Source organism: Peromyscus eremicus, chromosome 7 (assembly GCF_949786415.1).
Source record: "Peromyscus eremicus chromosome 7, PerEre_H2_v1, whole genome shotgun sequence".
NCBI lineage: Eukaryota > Metazoa > Chordata > Mammalia > Rodentia > Cricetidae > Peromyscus > Peromyscus eremicus.
The window spans coordinates 117,596,650-117,620,427 of record NC_081422.1 but is presented as its reverse complement, the minus strand read 5'-3'; the positions used below and the strand labels follow the sequence as shown (position 1 = coordinate 117,620,427).

The 23,778-nt window shown below is 43.9% G+C and overlaps 1 protein-coding gene and 1 pseudogene across 1 annotated transcript; one reads left to right on the top strand and one right to left on the bottom strand.

Moving 5' to 3' along the window:
• LOC131914563 (sodium- and chloride-dependent transporter XTRP3B) lies at positions 1 to 23,778 on the top strand. Its single transcript, XM_059267193.1, has 10 exons — positions 1 to 145; positions 3,650 to 3,741; positions 5,802 to 6,029; positions 8,377 to 8,487; positions 11,881 to 12,122; positions 13,040 to 13,202; positions 19,310 to 19,514; positions 20,495 to 20,654; positions 21,679 to 21,844; positions 22,650 to 23,778. The coding sequence occupies exons 1-10, from the start codon at positions 31 to 33 to the stop codon at positions 22,797 to 22,799; spliced, it is 1,632 nt and encodes a 543-aa protein (XP_059123176.1). The 5' UTR covers positions 1 to 30; the 3' UTR covers positions 22,800 to 23,778.
• LOC131914597 (Y-box-binding protein 1-like) lies at positions 17,128 to 17,877 on the bottom strand (annotated as a pseudogene).

Sequence of the window (23,778 nt, the reverse complement as noted above, 5' to 3'; positions counted from 1 at the left end):
ACAGGGAGTTTCCTGGTCCCCTATATCATCATGCTCATTGTAGAGGGGATGCCACTCTTGTACCTGGAGCTGGCTGTGGGACAACGCATGCGGCAGGGCAGCATCGGTGCCTGGAGGACCATCAGCCCCTACCTCAGTGGTGTCGGTATGTGGGATCCTTCTCAGTTCCTCTGACAGAGACTCATGTGTTTCTGGGCATCACAGGTGTGCGGGTTGCTGTCCATAAGCAAGACCTGTGACTGGGTTAACTGACAGCCTAGGGAGGGCTACCATGGAACTTGGGCAGAGAGGGCCCTGAATTCTGACCCCCACATGCAGCCCCCCCAAGGAAACTCCACCTCAGGGCATCTCCACTCTGGACCTCAGCTTGAGATTCTGTGAATGACTGAACACAGCTGCCTGGCACAACAGCATTCATTCAGTCCCAACCACCTACCATCTGGGGATGTACACAGCTGCCCCCTGCTTACTGTGTGCCTGATGCTGAGCATGGCCTATGACTGTGTGAGCTCATTTCATCCTCACCACACCACTTAGAGGCTTTGGGGCACCACAGTGATACCTGTATGCAGAAGCCAAGGCATCTGTGCATACCAGGTGGCTTCACTTCCCACCATAGCTTTTCAAAGCGACCTTCACTTGATATCCTCTGCTGTCTCCAAGACATGGTTCACCTCCCCTGTAAAAGCCCAGGATCTAGGGCCATCAATGGCCACAATTATTCTGGGTACCTTCCCAACCCAGAAAGGGGAGCAATTGTTCAGGAGTGAGGAAGGGTCAGCTCTATTTAATAGGAAGGAAAGCAGCTGAGTCCCTAAGGAGTGCTGACACCCACTTACTGGCCCGTTTCCCTGTGCTGGTGGTGGTGATACTGATGTATTCCCACCAAGACCAAAGTCAGCAACTTAAAAACAATCCTAAGTGCTGCTGTGGGGACCAGTCTTCAGCAGCTCAGGAATTGAAGGGGAGCCACAGAGTTGGTGGACTAATCACTCAATTTGACTTTTCTATCTGAGGGAGTAAAACTTAATTCACTGGGGCCAGCCAAAAAGGGAAACACACACACACACACACACACACACACACACACACACACACACACACACACACACCTTTAGGGTCTCTCTATCATCTTTCTTTTCCTTATTTCTTTTCTTACCTCTACCCAGCTGTATCCCTTCTGTGTCCTTATTTTTCCCCTTACAGCTTACATACCCCAGCAGAATCTTTCAAGCAATATAAAAATTACAATGTGGTTATATTCTATTTTGGGCGGGCGGGTTTTGAAACAGGGTTTCAAAACAGGGTTTCTCTGTGTAGTTTTGCGCCTTTCCTGGAACTCGCTTTGGAGACCAGGCTGGCCTTGAACTCACAAAGATCCGCCTGCCTCTGCCTCCTGAGTGCTGAGATTAAAGGTGTGAGCCACCACCGCCCGGCTTCTACTTTTAAGTGAATGATTACAATGAATACAAGTAAAAAATAACATGTTTTCCATATCCCTTACATGATTAAACATTTTACATGTTACAGGTGAAAAACAAATTATCCCCAAAAACCCACATACATTCATGTCCAAGCAACTTGCTATAGATTAACAGAGTGTAAGAAAGCAAGGTATTTTTCTCAGCCAGTTCTTTTACTGGCAGGCTGTATTTTTGTGGTTACAAAGAAAGAATCCATCACTTTATTATTTATCTTAAAAAGTAATTTTATAAAAAAATCTTAAAAGGATCTCAAATATAAACTTTTACATCTGAAAAACAATCAGTCAGCTCTACTTTAAATCCTCATGGTGCATACCCATCCATCAACAGTTTTTTTATGTCAGGAAGCTGACGGAAGAAATGGATACAAGGAATTAATCATCACTTTTGATCACCAACCCATCCTAGCAAGAAAGGTATGTCAGCCAGCAATAGCCAGGCTACCATTGCTTTTGTTCCCTGACCTCAATGTGTCCCTCCCTCAACTATCAAAACTGTGTCTTTCTAAACTTTAAATTGTTCCCCAAGCCATTAATAGAAACACCTTAACCTAACCTTAAGTCATTATTTAAAGCTTTGTTTTAGCTATGAACCCAAGAACACATCTCCCAACATTAAGATTAAAAGACCTTGAGCTAGCCTAGCTTCTAGGACTTCATTGTTTTCCTTAATCATGAATATAAGCCACAGTGTACATGACTCCTCAAGCAAAACTCGTAAGTCCTAGCTGCGTGACACTTCCTTGTTCTTATTTTTCTATCCTCTGCAGCCCCTGCTTTATCAGGGGCAAGAGCAACACTATATCCTGCCTTTGCCTATATTAATTTTCCCACTCAACTAACCTCTATCATAATCCCTTGCCATATTTGTTTAAAAACCCTTAATCATCAAAATTGTATTTAAACTAACTCTATTATTGTATAAAATCACTGCTTCAGTTAAACAGTACAGCTTAAGAGGAAATCATCTTAATAATCCACAGGTAAAAATGCCCAGTAGAATGGGATATTTCCATGAATAATCATACTACATTAGAGGCAGTGGGCATCTCCCCCCCATACCATTCACACTGTGCCAGATACAAAAGAAAAATGGCATTGGCAAACATGTAAAGGCACAGCAGTAGCAAGAGACATTCTGGAGCTAAACCCCTCCAGGGCCTTGCCTATTCAAGACTCACCCATCAGTGCTTTGCATGCTGGTGCACTGAACGCATGAATTCAAGTGCCACCTGCTGCTCCTTTTACATGGCCACCAGCACCTGAGTACATGTGGAATGGCAAGAGCTGGGAACAGTGCTCCTAAAAGCCAATGTCAGACCACTGCAGAGCAACCTGGTGTCATACTCTCTCTGTCCACAGTGCTACCCTAGGCCCTTCACAGGTCTAAGGCAGTGGGGCTGGTCTCCACACTTCATGTCTCTGCCATTCTCCATCCCTCCTGATAACAGAGGTGTGAGTTTGGCCACAGTGACCTAGTCTAAAGGGAACAATTGTCATATGAGGCACGTGGGTGACACTTTTCTCATGAGGTTTGTATCCTGTTTCTGCTGGGTGGTCTTCTCTTCTGTGAAACGGGAAAAATATTGTTATGAAAATCAGACACATTGTGGTGGTTTGAATGAAAACAGTCCCCATAGGTTCATAGGGGCACTATTTGAAAGAATTAGAAGGTGTGGCCTTGTTGGAGGAAGTGTGTCACTGGGGATGAGCCTTAGGGTTTCAAAAGCCCAAGCCAGTCTCAGTGTCTGTCTCTTCCTGCTGCCTTCGGATCCAGAGGTAGAACTCTCAGCTACCACGTCTGCCTGTATGCCACCCTACTTCCTTCCGTGACAATAATGGACTAAACCTCTGAAACTGTATGCAAGCCACAATTAAATGCTTTCTTTTATACGAGTTACCATGGTCAGGATCACTTTTCAGCAATAGAACACTAAGACACACAAGAAGCATGGAGCCCAGGACCTAGCACTTAGATGTTAAGAATTATATGAGAAGTTGGGGAAGGAAGCCTTGGAAACAGGTCACAAATGTAAAGTCATGTTTTAAAAAATATGTAGGGGGCGAGTATTTCTGCCCTGGGTGGTCCCATCATGTCTGTCTTGGGAGGCTTACAGGTTAGGCTACTACACCTGATTTTCAGCATGGCCTTCTTATTCCTTTCAGGCATTGCTAGCTTGGTGGTTTCCTTCTTGATCTCTGTGTACTACAATGTCATCAACACCTGGGCCATCTGGTACCTCTTCCACTCCTTCCAGGTGAGCAGAGGCCTAGTCATAGCAGGAACAATAAGGGGAGAGGATTCAGGCCTCCAGGAGGAATGGAGGAGTTTGTGGGTTTATAACCTGAAGGGAGCCTGAGGGGAAGACATACTACCAATCATTCATTGGACTTCTGATTCTGATGTTCCACACTAAAGGGAGAGAAACTGCTCTAAAAACAAAGGATATGGGGGCATTTAGTAGCTGTCTGTGGGAATATCCAGGTAAGACCTGCAAAACGGCTCTCATACACACTAGTAGGGCCTGCTTGGAGCCAGGGTCTCATGGAATGATTACCCTAGAGTGCAGGCCTGGCTCCTGGTGTTGAGAGTGTAGCCTTGCACACTAGATAATGCCACTGGGCCCTGAGCTGTGTCCTGTGAAATGTAGCCTTGAAGCCAATAGGTTGCTCAGACTTGTTTCTATTAGTGGAACATTTTTGTCCTATAAATCTGACCTCATAGAAGTCAGACCTGTTCAACAAGGCACTTATCTTAGAGCAGGTTTACTCCCACACAACCCACAACTCTGATCAGATTTCTTTCTTTCCTTCAATCCCCTTTAGAACCTCTTTGAGCAGCTGGCCTTGGATTATGATCAGACAGACATTATTTAAGTTAATTTGTTTTTAAGTGCCGAAGAACCCAGTTAAAACTACCTAAAGCAGAAGAGGGTTTCACTGTCTCTACTCTACACAGTCAAGGAATCTTAACTGCCAAGCTCGGGTACTGCTAATTACTGCTCAAAGGAAGTCACTAATGCCAGGGTCTCTGACTCAAGGGCTTCAATAGCTTCATGGCACTGGACCTCACCTCCTTCTTGTTTCACACCCATGGGATGAAATATTTATCTGCCTATAGTCTTAAAGGTGTCCTAATGATGAGTTGGCTTGGAGAAGTTGGAAGTGAGCTGTTTAACTGTTGCTTTCTCTGGCTTGTTCTAAGTTGAGGGGAGGGAGGAGAATTCATGAGTTATTAACAAGTCTTTTTTTTTTCAGTTAAAAATTTTTGTCTATGGGTGTTTTTTCTGCATGTATATCTGTGTACTACATTAGTATACTAGTATGTAATACTACTACACTGTGTAAGAAAGCTAGCTAATCATAATCCTGTGAACAAACCAGCAAACAGTATTTCTTAATTGACTTTTGCTTCAAATTCCTTCTTGTGTTCCTGCCCTGACTTTCTTCTGCCTATGGTAAGAAAAGGGCATCAGATCTTCTGGAACTGGAGTTACAAATGGTTGTTAGTGCCATGTGGGTGCTATGTGGGTGCTGGGAATTGAACCTAGGTCATTTAGAAGTCAGTGTTCTTAACTGCTGAGCCATCTCTCCAGCCCTGTCATTAACAAGTTCTGACCATCCCAGCAGTGGTGCAAGAGCTTAGAGTTTAAGCTCCTGATTTGGCTGTTGCAGTGATGCTGGATCAGTGTTCTCTTATTGCAGCTGGTCTGGTCACTATCCAGATACTAGTAACAGTCTTCTAAATCCATAAGAGAGTGTAGTAGCCCTCAAAAAACACATGCAGAATTGCAATAAGAAGCAACTCTTATTAGTCAGCTTTACTAGATCAAAATATCCTAGGCACTAATTTATAAAGAGGAAAGATTTGTTAATTCACAACTTGTCCTCTAGTAAAGATTAAGTTTAGCAGAATATCATGTCCTGCATACATATGGGAGGAAACAGCCACAATGTAACCAGAATAGAAAGCAAGAAACAGGGATCCCCTTAGCTCCTTGGAAAGTACATCCCAATACTTTCTTACTTGGCCCTACTTCCTAAAGATCCACAGCACCTCCCCATCCAAGGGAGCACAGCCTCTTGGAGTGGATCTTTGGGGGAATGCCCAACATCCAAACCAAACCAGTCATCCTCCATGCCATCCATATCCCCTGAAGACCTAAGTCCTTGTCAGCCTCAAAGGCTGCAGCCATTTGTCCTTGAGGGACCAGCTTCCTTCTCTTCCAAGATCCCTCTGCCAAGACTATATCCGATCATCCCACCAAGCCCTTGACCTTCCCCTTACCTTTCTGTTGATTCTCACTTCATTCCAAAGGATCCCCTGCCGTGGTCTATTTGCCCACTGAATGGTAACCGCACAGGCTATGATGAGGAGTGTGAGAAGGCTTCATCAACACAGTACTTCTGGTACAGGAAAACACTCAACATTTCACCATCCATCCAGGAGAATGGAGGGGTGCAGTGGGAGCCAGCACTGTGTCTCACCCTGGCCTGGCTGATTGTCTATCTGTGCATCCTGAGAGGCACTGAATCAACTGGCAAGGTAGGCTGGGGAGCATGATAGCGCTGTGCCTGGATGGATTTGGCCATGGACAGATGAGTGCTGCAGTGAGCTCTGCAAGTATTCACAGAGGGCCATGGAGAGAAAAGTGCCTGCCCTAATTACCTTTAACTGTCAACTTGACACAGCCCAGAGTCACCTATGAAGGGAGTCACAGTTGAGGGGCTGCCCAGATCAAATTGGGCATGTCTGTAGGGGATTGCCTTATTATAATGTTTATTTTGAATCAAGTTTCTTCACTTGATTATTTTATCATCAGTATAAACATGCTAGTGTCCAAAAATCTCTAATTTATATATCATTATGTCAACAAGCTGATGATGGCCTTATTAATTGATGTAAGGGGGCCCAGCCCACTGTGGATGGCACCATTCCCTGGGTAGGTGGTCCTACACAGTATAAGAAAGCTAGCTAAGCATGATCCTGTGAACAAACCAGCAAACTATTTCTTATTGACTTCTGCTTCAAATTCCTTCTTGTGTTCCTGCTGACTTTCTTCAGTGATGCACCATGACCTAGAAGTGTCAGCCAAACAAACCCTTTCCTTCCCTAAGCTGCTTTTGTTTAAAATGGTTTATTACAGCACAGAAAGGAAACTAGCATGGTGCCATAATAAACTATGAGATTTACAGAAAGCTATGGAGAAATGGATGCCATAGTAGACTAGGGATGTGTTCACAGAGGCTGAGGGGAAAATTTTAAAGGCAAATATGTGGAGAATTATGCAAGATGTTTTGAGACTAAAGTCTTTGAACACAAGGACTGACAGTAAGGGACACCTTAATCCCTGACTGAACATAGTTACTAGGCAGACCTTCTTGACAAGTTTCAGGGTCCTTTTGTTTCTGGTATCTTTTGTGACAGTGACAATCAAGCAGTCATATATAAGAACCCTTCTTCCTAGCCTCCTGGCTTTATTTACTTTTATATTAGAGTTGATAAAAGTGACCCCATTTTTATCCTGAAAACTTTCAGACCTTGTAAAAGAATTTTAGTGCCTTTTCCAGATGTTACCAGCTATGGGCAAACTCCTAAGACATCTGACCCAAAGATTGTGCCATGATCCATGCAACTGCCATCTTCGTGGTGATGTAAGCAGGTGCTTTGCTCTGTTTCCAGGTTAGCTGTGCTGTTCTCTGGTAGGGCACCATTAGGCTCCCTTGAATGAGGTTTTATTTTATCTCTTAATTTTTAAGAGCTCACAGCATTTATATTATTGATTTAATTTCACATGTTTTAAATTAAACATTTTGTAAAAACAGTATCTTCATTTCAATGAAGATATATTGTAGCTAGAGTTTTCCTGCCTGGCCCACAGTCAGGACAAATCTCTCTCACCTGCCAGTCCCACAGCCACTCAGACCCGACCAAGTAAACACAGAGACTTATATTACTTTCAAACTGCATGGCCATGGCAGGCTTCTTGCTAACTGTTCTTACAGCCTAAAATAATCCATTTCCATTAATTTATACCTTGCCACGTGGCTCATGGCTTACCGGCAACTTCACATGCTGTTTCTCATCGTGGCAGCTGGCAGTGTCTCTCTCACTCAGCCTTCTACTTCCCAGCTTTATTCTCCTCCTTGCCCCGCCTATACTTCCTGCCTAGCCAACGGCCAATCAGTGTTTTATTGATTAATTAGCAACACATTTGCCATACATCCCACAGCACTTCCCCCTTTTTTTTTTCAAAAAGGAAGGTTTTAACCTTAACAAAGTAAAATTACATATAATTTGGGAATTTGGGCGTAGCTTCTCTTACTACTTCCTGCTGGAAGGGGGCGCTGTATCTTATGGGGAAACAAAGAAAATTTTAGAATTATGGAATAGTCCATGAGGCTGTATCGTCTGAGCCAGATGCCTTCAAACCATTCTCTGTGTTTGCTTGGTCGGGTCTGAGTGGCAGTGGGGCTGGCAGGTGAGAGAGATTTGCCTTGACTGTGGGCCAGGCAGGAAAACTTGAGCTACAAAAAAGAGAGAGACACTGCCAGCTGCCACCATGACAAGCCACATGTGAAGATCCTGGTAAGCCACGAGCCATGTGGCAAGGGATAGATTAATGGAAATGGATTAATTTAAGCTGTAAGAACAGTTAGCAAGAAGCCTGCCACGGCCATACAGTTTGTAACCAATATAAGTCTCTGTGTTTACTTGGTCGGGTCTGAGTGGCTGTGGGACTGGCAGGTGAGAGAGATTTGCCCTGACTGTGGGCCAGGCAGGAAAACTCAAGCTACAATATATATTGATAATTTTGAGTGAACTTTTTTGCATACTGTTGCATAGCTATTTCCTAAAAATTGAGGCTGACTCTATTCCTGGGTTCCCACAGGTGGTCTATTTCACTGCATCGATGCCCTGCTTTGTGCTCATCATCTACCTGGTTCGGGGCCTCACACTCCATGGAGCCAACAATGGCCTGGTGTACATGTTTACACCTAAGGTATGGGAAGAAGTCTCGAGGGTGCTGCTACCCATTTTGGTCTCTTTTGGTATGCCTGGGAAAAAAAAAACAGTATGAGGAAGGAAAAGCTGTAAGTAACCAAGGAGGATGGTGTGAGCCCAAGGCTGGGCCAAGGGCTGTGGATACCTTATGGCACATGGACCCATCCTCAGACAGGTCATTCTCAACCCTGTGCAATCTAGAACATTAAATCCTCTGTCCATTCCCTCCTACACTTTCACTACCCCTAATGACTAATGCCAGTCCTTCCTTTCTACCCTTTCTCCTCCACATCTCACTCAAAGTCCTGTCTAGAAGCTCCACTGAGCTGATGACCACAGATGCCACTCCAATTATTTCCCTTATCTGTTCCCATGCTTCCTTAGACCCTTCCCCTCCAGGTTGTGATGATCCCTTCCTTAACCTTCTCTCTCCAAGCCAATGTTCTTCAATGGAAAATAGGACACATTGTTCATTTAGCAAATTTTGTGCCTGGAGACAAATGTCTGTAGAGCTCTTCCATGGACTCCTTAGTGTGACAGCTCTCAGGCCTAGGTATCTTAAATCGTTAGCTCCTAGCTTTGTGGAGTTTTTAGAATTTATCCAGCAACAGAGGCAATCTATAGTCTTCAACTCTTCATAGCCTTTGCTGTCTTTGTGACCTCTGCTCCCTATTCTTCTTTGGAACTTCTCTGCTGCTGCTTTAAAGATAGTGGTGGTGGTGGTGGTGGTGGTGGTGGTGGTGGTGGTGGTGGTGGTGATGATGATGATGATGTCGTCACCTTTCCTTCCACAATCTCTTCTTCCTATTTCCCCTCCAATCCACTCTAATAATGACAAAGCAGATATTCCATGACCTTTTCAGAAAAAACTGAACAAATGCTGTTCCTCCTAGAGAGGGCACCAAAAACACACCAAAGAAACAAGTCTGCCCAAGCCTAGCTTAGTGAAGCAATGAGTTTATTAGGGTCAGTTACAGGGGCATAGATGATTCAAAGGCAGTTGTATCACAGAAAAGCCCACCCCGGCATAGGCAATGACACACAAAGACTACATTCCCAGAGCATCCTGCACTACTTATCTCTTATCTACAGAAGTTGTTCCCACTTAAATAATCTTGGGGCATAGCCTTATGAATCTGGTAAATTTCAGGAGCCTCTTGAAATGTGTCAGTTTCATTAACTTCCTGTTTTGTTTTGTTGGTTTTTTTTTTTTTTTTTTTTTGGTTTTGGTTTTGGGTTTTTTTTTTTTTTTTTTTTGGTTGAGACAAGATTTCTCTGTTTGGCCATGAATGTCCTGGAACTCATTCTGTAGACCAGGCTGGCCTTGAACTCACAGAGATCCACCTGCCTCTGTCTCCTGAGTGCTGGGATTAAAGACATGCTCCACCACTGCCTAGCTCACTTCCTGAATCTTAACAAGCCACAGGAGGAAATGTTTCATTGGGAGGAAATAGCTATATAACAATTGGCAAGAAAACATACAAGAGAAGACTTTTACTAGGTCTAATGTTGCATAACCAGAGAACACCACAGCTAATTCAAAAATTGAGCCAAACACCTGCTTATATAGCCAGAGAAAGAATGTATGTTTACATCAATCATGATAGTTATTGTACAATTGAAGTACTGTGTTTGCACCAATAACAGGCTGCCTCCCCCCAACAAAGGAGTAAACTTTTTTAATGATTAATTGTAGTAGGGTCCTGTGTTGTTGTTCCCTTTGGGGGACTGGGCCAAGTAGGCACAGTGTCAAACCACACAGACTCTGGGAGAATGTAGAAACAACAAGCTTAGTTTATTCAGGAAGAGGCAAGCCTTATATACCCTCCACCCCATCCTGGGGGGAGGTCTGATATGTATCAGCTGGTGTGAAGTGGCTGCCTCTCATTGGTCCGGGTCATCTCTAGATCATGTTTCAGCTGCTGTTGCTAAGACCATCAGGCAGACCCAGGCTGGCTCTCAAAAAGTATCTCTTTTACTTGTTTGGGCCAGATGGCCCACAAGCCTGTTAGGGATGAGTCATCCCACAATTAATCTTTATTTTATGTGCATTGGTGTTTTCCCTGCATGTGTGTCTGTATGAGGGTGTTGGATCCCCTGGAACTAGAGTTACAGTTGTAAACTTCCATGTGGATGCAGGAAATTGAACCCAGGTCCTCTGGAAGAGCAGCCAATGTTCTTAACTGCTGAGCCATCTCTCCAGCCCCAACAGGACTTCTTGGCCAATAGGGAAAATATTTTCCCTCTGGCATAGATAAAAATGACTGTTAGAAATTAGCCAAGGTTGTGATGGAAAACTATTCATTGGAAACTGTTTTAAATCAGTCAAGGTTTGAACAGTCCTTCTAGGTTAGTGATATGCTTTCGCTGCAGTGGTTTTGAGGCAGCGTAGTCTCCTCAGAGCTTCCTTATAGTGTACACAGCAGGTGAGCTAGCAGGAGAGCAATCTGGCTGGTTTGTTGGCTGGGGTGATATTTTGTATATTCTCTAACAAATAAAGCTTGCAGGGGCTGGAGAGATGGCTCAGTGGTTGGGAGTGCTGGCTGCTCTTCCAGAGGATCTGAGGCCAGGCAGTGGTGGCACACACCTTTAATCCCAGCACTTCAGAGGCAGAGGTGGAGGCAGACAGATCTCTGTGAGTTCAAGGCCCCTGGGCTACATAAGATTGATCCAGTCTAAAAGAGAAATAGAGCCAGGCAGTGGTGGCACACACCTTTGATCCCAGCACTTGGGATCTCATGCCTTTAATCCCAGCACTAGGGAGATGGAGACAGGAAGTGATATGGCTGGGCAGAGAGAGGAATATAAGGTGGGAGAAGATAGGAGCTCCCTCTCTTTTCGGCTGAGGAGTTGAAGTGAGAGGTAGTTGTGGCTTATTCCTTTGTCTCTCTGATCTTTCAGGATTGACCCTGATATCTGGCTCTGGGTTTTTATTAAGACCAATTAGGATTCATGCTACAGTTGGCTGATTGTCTCTACTAAAGAGAATGAGGAATTTGGGAATGGCCTAGTATCTTTTAAGTCAGGAATTATATCACTCCAGTCTCTTAACATATTAGCTTATTTAAGCAAATAGTAAACATTAAAAAGTACCTATGATAAAAGTTTCTCACTAACATTAACAGTGATTTAAATGTACATTAGTCAGTGCTTTGATAATGTTTAACAGTGCTTTCTTTGCTCTTAAACTCTCTTGGGAGACTTGGGTAACTTTACCTGAGGTTTAGTAATGTGGTTCACTTGCCAAGAAATATACTGCACATAGGCCAGTTCTGGAGAGCTGGGGAAGTTGGGAGGTAATTTTCTCCCTCTCTGGGCCTATTTCTCCTGGGAGGAGGAGTCTTGGATTGGGACCCGGAATTCCTCAGTCCTGTCCTTATTGACCTTCTAGATTGAGCAGCTAGCCAACCCCAAGGCCTGGATCAATGCAGCCACGCAGATCTTCTTCTCACTGGGCTTAGGGTGTGGTGGCCTGATTGCCTTTGCCAGCTACAATGAACCCTCCAACAACTGCCAGAAGCATGCCATCATTGTGTCCATCATCAATAGTACTACTGCCATATTCTCCAGTATTGTGACCTTCTCCATCTATGGCTTCAAGGCCACCTTCAACTATGAAAACTGCTTAAACAAGTGAGTCTAAGTTGTCCCTCAAAACCTTGAGCCTCAAGTGAGAAGGCAAGGCTCCAAAGCTCTGAGCTGGAAGGGTGACTGGGAAGGACTGGGTTCTCAGAAGTCAAGGGGTAGACTAAAGACACCAGTGTTGAGGTCTACAGTTTGAGGTGAGGTTCTCTTCTCTCAACTACATAATTGCTGCCTTTTACTGGCACTAGAACTGATGGTCCAAAAAGTTAAGGCCTGCCTTGCAGGGAATAGGCAGTTTAAGGTGGTCATTGCACTTAGTAGAAGGGGCTTTCAGCAAAAAATGCCAATGTCTTCGGTCCCATTCCCCATCTCAAGTGTAACCAGGACCGCTCTAGCCAAGTCTCAGAGACTACTGTCTTTGGCTTCCCTCAAAACAGAGGACCATCTTTCAGATGCTAAGATGTCCAGTAGGGCAGTCACTTACACAAGTAGCTATCTCTAAACTAGGACTGAAATTCATGGAAGTCAATGTACATTCAAATAACTTGTATATTGATATAAATTTAAATTGAAGTGGGTTATTATTATATTAATTATATGAATTATATTATATTAATAATATAATATGTTATATTATTATATGAATTTAAATTGAAGTAGGTTAATGATTCTAAGGTTAATTGGTTACTCAGTGGCACAAGTCATATTTAAGTACAATGTTACATTTCTACCACCCCATTCAGTTTCATCAGACATCACTGGCCCAGATTAAACAGCCTCACTGTAGGGTCAGGGTTCTTGTCCTCATCTCTGTTCAGATCTGAAGCTTCTGCACAGACACTCATAGTTTCCCTTCCTTACAAAGGGTTATTAGGCCAGAGTCCCTCTCCTCACTGAGATTCTCAGAGTTGTTAGGGCCAATGGCCCCTTAATCATGAAGGTCAAGATGGCGGTCTGCTCTGCAGGGTGATTCTGCTGCTGACCAATTCTTTTGACCTTGAAGATGGCTTTCTGACAGCCAGTAACCTGGAGGAGATGAAGGACTACCTGGCATCTACCTACCCAAGCAAGTACAGTGAAGTGTTCCTTCATGTTAGAAACTGCAGCTTGGAATCAGAGTTGAACACGGTAAGAGGCCTGGAAAGGGTGGGGACTGCCTCTCTCCACACAGTTCATAATGACGTGCAAGAACCTTCACACAGTTCATGAAGACAGGAAACTGGATTGTTTTCCCTGCAACAGTGGTATGAGAGACTGGACTCCTGCTCTTCCAGCTGCTACTAGGAATCCTTTTCATTGGAAAGCTCCCCTAGCATCTGAATTTTCCCTCCTTTTCCTCATCTTTTTTGAAATTTTAAAAACTTGAGAAAGGCAGAGAAGTCTCTCTCTCTCTCTCTCTCTCTCTCTCTCTCTCTCTCTCTCTCTCTCTCTCACACACACACACACACACACACACACACACACACACACAAATGCTATAGTCCTCATTGAGTTGCATTCCCATGATTCCTATAGTTGGTTGAGGCAGGAGGAGTTTAATATGAGGTCACCCTGGGAGATATGGTGAGATTTTAAAGGAAAAAATGAAAGTCAAAGTCTCCTGTGTTACCTTCCCAACATTCTCTAATCACTCATAGGTAGGAACCTTGATTCTTACTACCATACATAGGCTAAGTGGCATCTATCTTAGCAGTGGTTTTGGAAGATAGTTTCTCAGTCAATAGTTTAATTTTGAGAAAGTTCCTAAATAATGTGGGGAGAATCACACTCATTCTGTGTAATATCTTAATTGTTTTCATATAAATATACTCACCTCTCTTACTAAAGACTTTTTAAAAGATTTGTCATTCAAATCACTCTTGTTTTCCACAGAATTATTTCTCTTACACTAGGGGCTTTTAATTATTTTACTTTAAATTTAGCATTATTTTCACAAGTTTCCTTGGGTTGAAATTCCTTAAGGGATTCTTAAGAGATTTTTATTTGGGCTGGAGAGATGGCTTAGAGGTTAAGAGCACTAACTGCTCTTCCAGAGGTCCTGAGTTCAATTCCCAGCACCCACATGGTGGCTCAAAACTGTCTGTAATGAGATCTGGTGCCCTCTTCTGTATACATAATAAATAAATAAATCTTTTAAAAAAAGAGATTTTTATTAGAATTGTGTTAATTCTGTAAGGTAACTGCAGGGGTGGGAGTGGGGTGCTTAATATCACTTGACTTGTGGCTTTTGATGGAAGAGTTTTCTCTCATTTACTTAGGTGTCAAGAACAAGAAAGTAGGTATGTGCAGTTGGTCTAACAAAAGTTGTATTTTATTATGCTGAAGGTCATTACACAAAATTCACACTCTTAAGTTCCTAACTACAGTCCTAAGCTTATCTCCCCGAGGCTGCTCACCTCTGCAACATATCTTAGCTGAAGATATAGGTCCAGTCTCATGGTAGTCTCTGGTTCAAGGGTCAGGATCCTGGGGGAGATTCTCCAGCCACAGGGCAAACCAAGGTGGCTTCGTTCCAGTGTCTCTAGCAGTTCTGAAGATATACAGAACACTACTTTGCTCTTGGTCTCTGCTTAAATACTGTAAGGTGGGCATTGTGGAGTTCTAATGATGCATCTGGTTATCTTAAGTGATGTCATTAGGTTCTGGTTATCAGGTGCAGCCTTGGGGTTCTTGACTAAGCTAGTTTTACATGTCTAAAAGGCATTTTAAAAACTATGCTTATCACATTAGGCCTTTCATATCATCCAACTACATTTTTCCATGACTATCTTAGAATATACTTAGATTGCCTAATTATGTCTCTTTAAATAGTGTCTTTCCTATTTCTGCCACCTATTTTTATTGCAAAAGAAAGATAAAGTTCTTATGTGAATCTGGTTAGAAGTCTCAATGAATTCCCATATTTGTATGTGTCTTAATTTTCTTTTGCTGTGAAGAGACACCATGACCAACACAATTTGTAAATGAGTTCATTGAGGCTCACAGTTCCAGAAAGTTAAGAGTCTATGATTAAAAATGGCAGGGTGCACAGAAGCAGGTAGGCAGGCAGGCAGGCATGAAACAGGAGCAACAGCCAAGAGCTTCCATCTTGATCTACAGGCAAAAGGCAGGAAAGACAGAAAGAGCCCTAACTGGGTATGGCCCACCCCCAGTGGCACACCTCTTCCCATGAGGCCACATCTCTCAGTCCTTCACAAATAATTCCACTAACTGGAGACCAAGCATTCAAATATATGAGCCTCTGGGGGCCATTCTCATCCATTCTGTATTCCCTTTTCTCTCCTTTTATGTCAGGAAACAGAGGAAATGCTCCAAAGACATGTCCTGCTCAAGAGCATGGGGCCCAAGCAACCACGGACTGTGAACCCTTCCAATCTGTGAGGCAAAGTAAATCTTCCCTCCCTTCAGTTCTGTCAGTGATTTTGCTCACAGTTAAGAAAAGTAACACAGTAGTTTCCATAAACAGAACAAACAAAACATATTCATAATATTGTAGTAGAATGAGAATGGCCCTCATAGGCTCACATATTTGAATGTTTAGCTCCAGTTGGTAGAACTGCTTGAGAAGGAGGTATGGTTTTATTGGAAGTGTGTCACTGGGAGCAGGCTTTGAGGTTTCAAAACTGCATGCCATTCCCAGTTTGCTGTTGCTATGATTGATTGATAAATAAAACGCTGATTGGCCAGTAGCCAGGCAAGAAGGATAGTGTGTAGGTGAGATAAGGAGAGAGGAGAATGCTGGGTGGAAGAAGGCAGAGTCAGGAGTCGCCAGCCGCCAACATGTAAGATACGGGTAAGCCACGAGCCATGTAGCAAGGTGTAGATTTATAGAAATGGGTTAATTTAAGATATGAGAACTAGATAACAAGAAGCCTGCCATGGCCAGTTTATAAGTAATATAAGCATCTGAGTGATTATTTTATAAATGGGCTACAGGACTGTGGGGTGGGGGGTGTTGGTGGGACGTGGAGAGAAACTCTCCAGCTACAGTTTGCTGTCTGCTAAATCCTTCTGCATCAAGATGTTAGCTGTCAGCTACTGCTCCAGCACTATGCCTGCCTGCTTGCTGCCATGATAGTCATAGACCCTAACTCTCTGGAACTGTAAACTCCAAATTATTTTCTAAGTTGCCTTGATCATGGTGTTATGTCACAATAGAAAAACAACTTAAGACTTTTGGTACTGTGGAGTAGGCTGTTGTGAAAGGATTGGCCATAGTGGTTTGTTTTTTGAGGAATGTGGAAAACTGTGGAACTTTGGACTAAGAAAATGGTTGAACTTTGTAAGAAAGTGGGGCTCAATGGGCCATCCCAATAGGACCTTGAAAGACAAATAGTGCTGAGATCAATGTGGTCCATGGAGACCCAGCTCAAGAGGTTTCAGAGGGGAACAGTATTAGTAACTGGGCTAGAGACCATTCTTTTTTTTTCCAAGTTGTAAAGTTTTATTAAAAAATAAAAATGAAATTCTTAAAAATTTAAAAACCATCAAACGTAGCTAGAGTTTTCCTGCCTGGCCCACAGTCAGGACAAATCTCTCTCACCTGCCAGTCCCACAGCTGCTCAGACCCAACCAGGTAAACACAGAGACTTATATTGGTTACAAACTGTATGGCCATGGCAGGCTTCTTGCTAACTGTTCTTACAGCTTAAATTAATCCATTTCTATAAATCTATACCTTGCCACATGGCTCGTGACTTACTGGCATCTTCACATGCTGTTTCTCATCGTGGCGGCTGGCAGTGTTTCTGACTCAGCCTTCCACTTCCCAGCCTTATTCTCCTCCTTGTCCCGCCTATACTTCCTCCCTGGCCACTGGCCAATCAGTGATTTATTTACTGACCAATCAGCAACACACTTGACATACAGACCATCCCACAGCAATCAAAGGTGTATTGAGAAAAACTAGACTTTAAAACACACATGCACACATTTGTCATTACCAAAAAGAGACATCTTTAGGTAAAAAATAATAAAAACCCCATGCTGTGTAGATAATGCAGATAGTTCTAGTGTATCTGGTCAACCGGCAAAAAGCAAGCACTTAAGGTCTTCAGCTCCAATCTTTATTTCTTATTGCTGGAATTTCATATTCATTTCTTCTTGTTGGATGACCAAACCCGATGATGGTAGAGATGGTAAGCCAGCATTTACTCAGCCCTGCCCTGCTCAGCCTCAGAAGCAGACGAATTCTCAGCTGTGGTTTAAGGTTGAAGTTGCGGCAGTACCGACGCTGAGGTGGCTGCTGACCTTGGGTCTCTCCTCCTTGATTTTCCTTGTCTTCCTCATTGCCATCCTCTCTAGGCTGTCTTTGGTGAGGAGGGCCCCTGCAGAATTGTGGTCTGTAACCCCGATACACATTCTGTCTCACTGGTCTACCTTGTTCTCTCATACCCCGGTTGTCAGCACCCTCCATCACTTCTCCTTGCACAGCAGGGTTGGAATACTGTGGCCGATGCCCATAGGGTCTCAAGTAGTAAGGTGGGAACCTTACCCTGCTATAGGGCTGGCGTGTTGGGCTTGGCCTTCAGGAGTGCTTTCCAATCCCTCGTTCTTTTCCCCACTCTCATTATTCTGATAATTTTGCTGGTAATTGCGTGGAGGACCCCTACGACATGGATAACATCTATAATGCTTATGCTCTGCTGCGTATTTACTGCTTTGAACTGGAACTCCACCAGGGCCTGTAACATTTGGTGTACAAATATGTCTTCCTTGGGTCATTCCTATTGATGAAACCGTATCTGTTCCTTACATTGAACCATTTTACTCTTCCCAAAACCTTGGTTGCAATGACCTTCATGAGGCTGCCCCGGCTGCCACTCCCCACCCATAGAGCCCTCTGAAATAATTCTTAATAAAGGTTATATGTTGTTCACTTGCAAGAGACAATGAATTCAAGAGTCACTGCCTCAGGCCAATCTTTAATGACTCTGAATGTCTAGCCCTTTAGGACCCTGGGTAAATCTCAACTGGGTGAAAAAGGTCCCCTCACTTTCAAAAACTCTGCAGCAATAGTAAGAATGACACACATATCTTTTATTATTTAAAGTTGTATGCATCCTTATAATCAGCACCATTGGCATGCCATTAAGCTGATCTGTATTATATCTATCAGGTTACTATAACAAAATGTTGGAGATTGGGTGGCTAAACCAACAGATACTTATTTCTCATACTTCTGAAGATTGGTTTCTAGTGAAGGTTTGCTTCCAGATCAGTGATTATCACTCTGTTGTCTTACAGGACTAGGATGCTACTTTTTAAGTCTTATTTAGTGACACCCCCCCCCCCCAAAGGCCTTGTTTGAATGCAGTCACTTTGAGGGTAGAAGTTTCAACATTAAGAATTCAGTCCAGCCAGTGGTGGTGGCTCATGCCTTAAATCCCAGCACTCAGGAGGCAGGCAGATCTCTGAGTTCAAGGCCAGCCTGGTCTACAGAGTGAGTTCCAAGACAGCCAGGGCTGTTACACAGAGAAATCCCAGCTCAAAAAACCAAACAAAAAAATCCATAGGACTTCTGAATCTGACAAATATATGCCATCCTTAGGGATGTTCTAGATGTTTGTCATTCTTGCTCATGGTGACTCACCTGCCTGAGGCTTTGTAAACCCTTATATGTGAATTCATGGCTTTATTTCTAGCAGTCCTGTGGGTAGTCTAAACCCACCTGAGTCTCACCCACTCAGGAGCCTTCACTGGTGTCAAAAGGGATTTGACTTTAAGCAGAACTAGTAGGCTTGGGGCTGAGAGATGGCTCAGAGGTTAAGAGCACTGGCTGCTCTGCCAGAGGTTCTGAGTTCAATTCCCAGCAACCACATGGTGACTTACAACTATCTATAATAGAATCTGATGCCCTCTTCTGGCATGCAGGTATACATGCAGAGAACTCACACATAAAATATACATAAATAAAAAGCAGGTCACCAACATAGGCATGTGGCCACCAAGCAACCCTGCCAAAGTATCCCCACATTTCCTCATTCCTGGCATTGGAAACAAAGACCCAAATACGATTTTGATTTTGTAATATTTTATCTAAAATGTAAGTTGGGGCACGAAGGGGAATGCAGGGTTCTGTACTGACAGAAAGTTCATCACATTTTGTGTATGTTCTAGTCAGCCAGGTGAGGTAAAGAACAGATTCATTATGTGGCCAGCTCCAAGGTCGCAACATTGAACATGTATAAAAAGACTATCAAGGTATGTAACTAGTATCATTTTACCACTTGCAGGCTGTCCAGGGCACAGGCCTGGCCTTTATTGTCTACACTGAGGCCATTAAAAACATGGACGTGTCCCAGCTGTGGTCAGTGCTCTACTTCTTCATGCTGCTGACGATGGGTATGGGAAGCATGGTAGGGACAGGAACGGCCATCCTCACCGCTCTGACTGACAGCAAGGTCATCTCTAGCTACCTGCCCAAGGAGGCCATTTCAGGTCAGGACACCAGGCAGTGGAGGCAGGGCTTGGGTGGGTAGGGAAATACAAAAAAAAAAAAAAAAAAAAAATAGTGGAGAGGCTTCCTCAGGAGCCATGTGCTTCTAAGGAAACTCCAGAAGGGCTGTAGGAGTCTAGCTGTGTTCCTGCTACAGTGTGCTACTCAGTCCTAGGAGCTAGACTAAGAACTCACCATCCCAGGAAAATGAGGCAGTCAGCCTACCCTTGGGAAGAGGTGACAACTCCCCAGCATGCACGTAAAGGTCTCCAGTCTTTGACAGCCGACATCTGTCTTTGTTTTAATCGAAGGATAATGGTTATCAACTGTCCATTTCCTAAGGTGAGCCTATGACCTGTTTCCACACCAGAAGGAGCTCCTTCCACATATTCTCCAGGCAATAAGTACCCAATAGATCACCGTGTTCTGACTTCTAATGCTACTAGTTTTTGTCTGTTCCTGAAAGTCAATGGAAAGGATAATCTGGACCTGCTGTTGACATTCAAAACCTGTCAGTGAGCAGCACTATGAGGCTGTTAGCAGCAGTTCTCAGTCCCTGATCCTGTCTGATACATCATTGTAAAAGCACATACCACTTCTTTATGCATTTTGACTGTAAGGCTATTAGCAAAGGAACTAGCCTTTCCCATAACAGCTACTCATTAACTTCACCATCATCCTACCCGGGGGTCATGAGGACTCGATAGCCAGCCACCTCTACCTCTGATAATTCCATAACTCCACATCCAGGATGAGTAAAACAAAGCTCCAGCTAGTCTTCAGGTTCTGAAAACCCACTGGAAGCTATAGCCACCCTCTTAACTCAGCACTTGGCATCCTCCCTGAGCTGACATCCCCTGCAGAGCAGCTCCTACAGCTCATGTGGGCAAGCCAATCCTTCAAAGTACACATGACCTGTGGCTCCTGCTCAATATAACATGGGACGAGAGGTAGGGAGATCAACAGTAATCTTGTGTTCCAGGTCTGGTGTGCCTCATCAACTGTGCCATTGGCATGGTGTTCACCATGGAGGCTGGGAACTACTGGTTTGACATATTCAATGACTATGCAGCCACACTGTCCCTGCTGTTCATTGTGCTGGTGGAGACCATAGCTGTATGCTACGTATATGGGCTAAAGAGGTAAGGAGACCCCAGACCCCGCCTTCTACGTGGGGCAGATAAGCTGCAGGGCCACACATAAGAAAATGATCCCTCTTTAATAGGCACATTCATTATAGAGGCTTCTTTGCCCTCAGACTTCAGCTGTCTCTTGCTTTCTGTTTGCCTGTATCCAATAGCTTCTTTCCATTTTCCACTTTTTATTATGGCATATTTTCTGGTCAAGGACTCAGCCTCCACGCCTAGATACTCTGATCATCCACCAGCATTAGGGCTTCCAAGAACCCTGGTCAAAGTCTAGTTAGAAATTTTGGCTTAATAGATGTCAGATTTCTACCCTGGTTCCCTGTCCAACACTGTCCATCAGCCTTCCAGGTGATGGAATGTGCATCTGGGGCCCAATGAAATGAGGATTACAGGACCTCCTTCATTTGGTATCTGGCTAAAGTCTGGGACAAAGTACAATAATTGATATTTCTAGCACTTTCCTTGGTGTTCTGAGAACCACCAGTCTAGGACCTTGCTTTTCTAGTCATTCTGCAAGGAGGGGAAGAAAGAGCCCTTCAAGACTTACCTGCTCCCCCATGCCAAGCCCTTCCAAGCACAAAGTGACTGCTCTGAGACCATCTCTAGGAGGCAGTAGAGAATACCTGGAACCATCACTAATGGACAGAGTGGGCAGGCAGAGAGGCAATGTCAACCTAGCCTTGTGGACTGAGAGGACTGGCATTCCCCTCCCCCATGCACCCTGACCCCACCTTCTCTGGGAACTAGCCTCTGGTCCACATCTGGGGACCTCTGAAGGCCAACACCAGGGAGGTATCCCATGACCCATTCTTTACTGGTCATCCTCCCTCAAGCAGCTTCAGCCGATTTCCCTTCACCTCAATACCTCCCCCAGGAAAGGATCGGATGGGTTCGGGGGCACATTCAAACATCATTAATAACCAGAACAGCATCTTCCTAAGGGCAGAGGGTATGCAAACTAGAGCCCCTCCCTCCAGAGCATGAATAAACCTAGGCTCTCTCCTTGTGGTCCAAACAGATTTGAAAGTGACCTTCAGGCCATGACTGGCCGTACCCTCAACTGGTACTGGAAGGCCATGTGGGCGTTTGTGAATCCACTGCTCATCATCAGCCTCTTTGCCTTCTACCTGAGTGACTATGTCCTCACAGGAACACTACAGTACCAAGCCTGGGATGCCGCTCAGGTACCTGATGTTTCTGTGGGGATGGGGAATAAGGGCAGAGCCCATGAGGTCACTTCAGAACACAGAGAACCATTACGGTGGTGTAGGAAGGTTACAGGTGAGATAGCATGGGAACTTCATCAAGATGTTTCACAGATGCTCTGTCTAGTACAGCAGAACTGGGCTGTGAGTTTTTAACCATGATGCATGAAGAGAGTAAAAGTCACCCACAGCATCCCAGTGGATCTTTTCCTTGATGGTGAGGACACCCTTGTAGAGGTGCTGGTTCTTCCTTCAAAGGAGCTTTACATGTTGAAATGGCTCTAGGGATAGAAAAGGTGAGAGTGTTTTCAGTGCAGGCTTGCTGTCACGTGAAGTGCTGGTCTACAGGCCCATTTATCCAAATATTACTTTATCATAACACTGACCAAAACCCTGGCATAATGCAGGGAGGAAAGACTTGGGTCATAGTTTCAGAGGGGTCACTTTTTTGGCTTGGGCAGAATATCACTGTAAAAGGAGTATGAGGTAGAGGTTTTTCTTCACTGCCTGATGGCTAGAAAACAGAGTGGAAGCCTCCAGAGACCGACCAGATAACCCAAGGAACAGCCCCTGCCCCCAGTTTCCTACTTCCTCAGCTATCTCCTACTTCCTCAAGTAAAACCACATAGCTAGAGAAGGTAGGCACCTGAGTTTGTGGGGGAAGTATTTCATGTTCAAATGTTCAAACCTAAACATCAACTCACATAATTTCTCTTCCTATTTTGGAATGGAGGCTGGAGTTAAGTCTTAAGACTAGTGAAGGTTTCTCCTCTCTCTCTTGCAGGGCCACGTGGTGACCAAGGATTACCCCACATATGCACTAGCTGTCATTGGGCTTCTGGTAGCCTCCTCTACCATGTGCATCCCTCTGGTAGCCCTGGGGACTTTTGTCACACGCCACTTCAAGAGCAGAGCAAACTTTCCTATGGCCTGAAAAGTAGACCATGTAGACCCACTGTTAGTCACTCATTGTTTCATAGCTACTCCTACAGTAGACATTCTTCAGTTACTTTTTAAAGCCAGGAGTACTTTCTGCTTCCTGAATCTGCAAAGAAAATTTAATTCTCTGTATCACAGGCCGTTATAAACCTAACTTTGGCCATAAATACTACAGGCTTTATTTTCTACCTTCCATAATGTATACTTTTGTTGCCAGAATTTATACCCTTTTGTATTATATATTCAACTCATTGTATTCTCATCACTTAGACCTTTAGCTTTCATTCTAAAGATATCAAATATTTACATACCACCATTACATTAATGAGATACTGGATTACAAATTTACCTCTATCATTGCTTTTTTTGTTTCGACAGAGTCTTGGTCTGTATATACCCCAGGTTGAGTCTGCACCTATGCATCTTAGAATAGGCTAGAATCTGATCCTCCAGTCACAGCCTCCCCATGCTGACACAAATGGCTATGTGCCACCAAGCCAGGCATATACTTTTTCTAATAGTAATTATCCTCTTGTTTCTGTTTGAACCATTCCTTAGCAAAGTGAATGGGGAGGGAGTAGGTAGGAGTCTCAAGGAGCAGTCAGTGCTAGACTGGGCTCAAATACACAATCCTCTTACTTCACCTCCACCCCAGTGCTTGGATTACAGGCATGGCCTACCACACCTGACCTTTCAGCATTTCTTGAAGGCTATTTTAATGATTAATTTCCTCTGCTTTTTCTTGTCTAGAAAAGTGTTTTGCTTCATCACTGAAGTATAACTTTACTGGATATGGTATTCTTGACTGGTGGGTTTCTTTCTTTTAGCAGTTTGAATGTATTGATAATTCCATTTATTTATAGTCTAATGGATATCCCCTTATATGTGATTTGACTCTTGCGCCTTGGTAATAGAGGAGGGGGGAAATAATGAGCTGTAGAACAAGCAATATGAAACAGAAGTGTAGGATGAAA

Coding starts and splice junctions, on each gene's coding strand:
- LOC131914563 (XM_059267193.1), top strand. CDS start 31: ATGCTCATTGTAGAGGGGATGCCACTCTTGTACCTGGAGCTGGCTGTG. Junction 20,655..21,678: donor TACGTATATGGGCTAAAGAG/GTAAGGAGACCC, acceptor TGGTCCAAACAG/ATTTGAAAGTGACCTTCAGG. Junction 21,845..22,649: donor AAGCCTGGGATGCCGCTCAG/GTACCTGATGTT, acceptor TCTCTCTTGCAG/GGCCACGTGGTGACCAAGGA.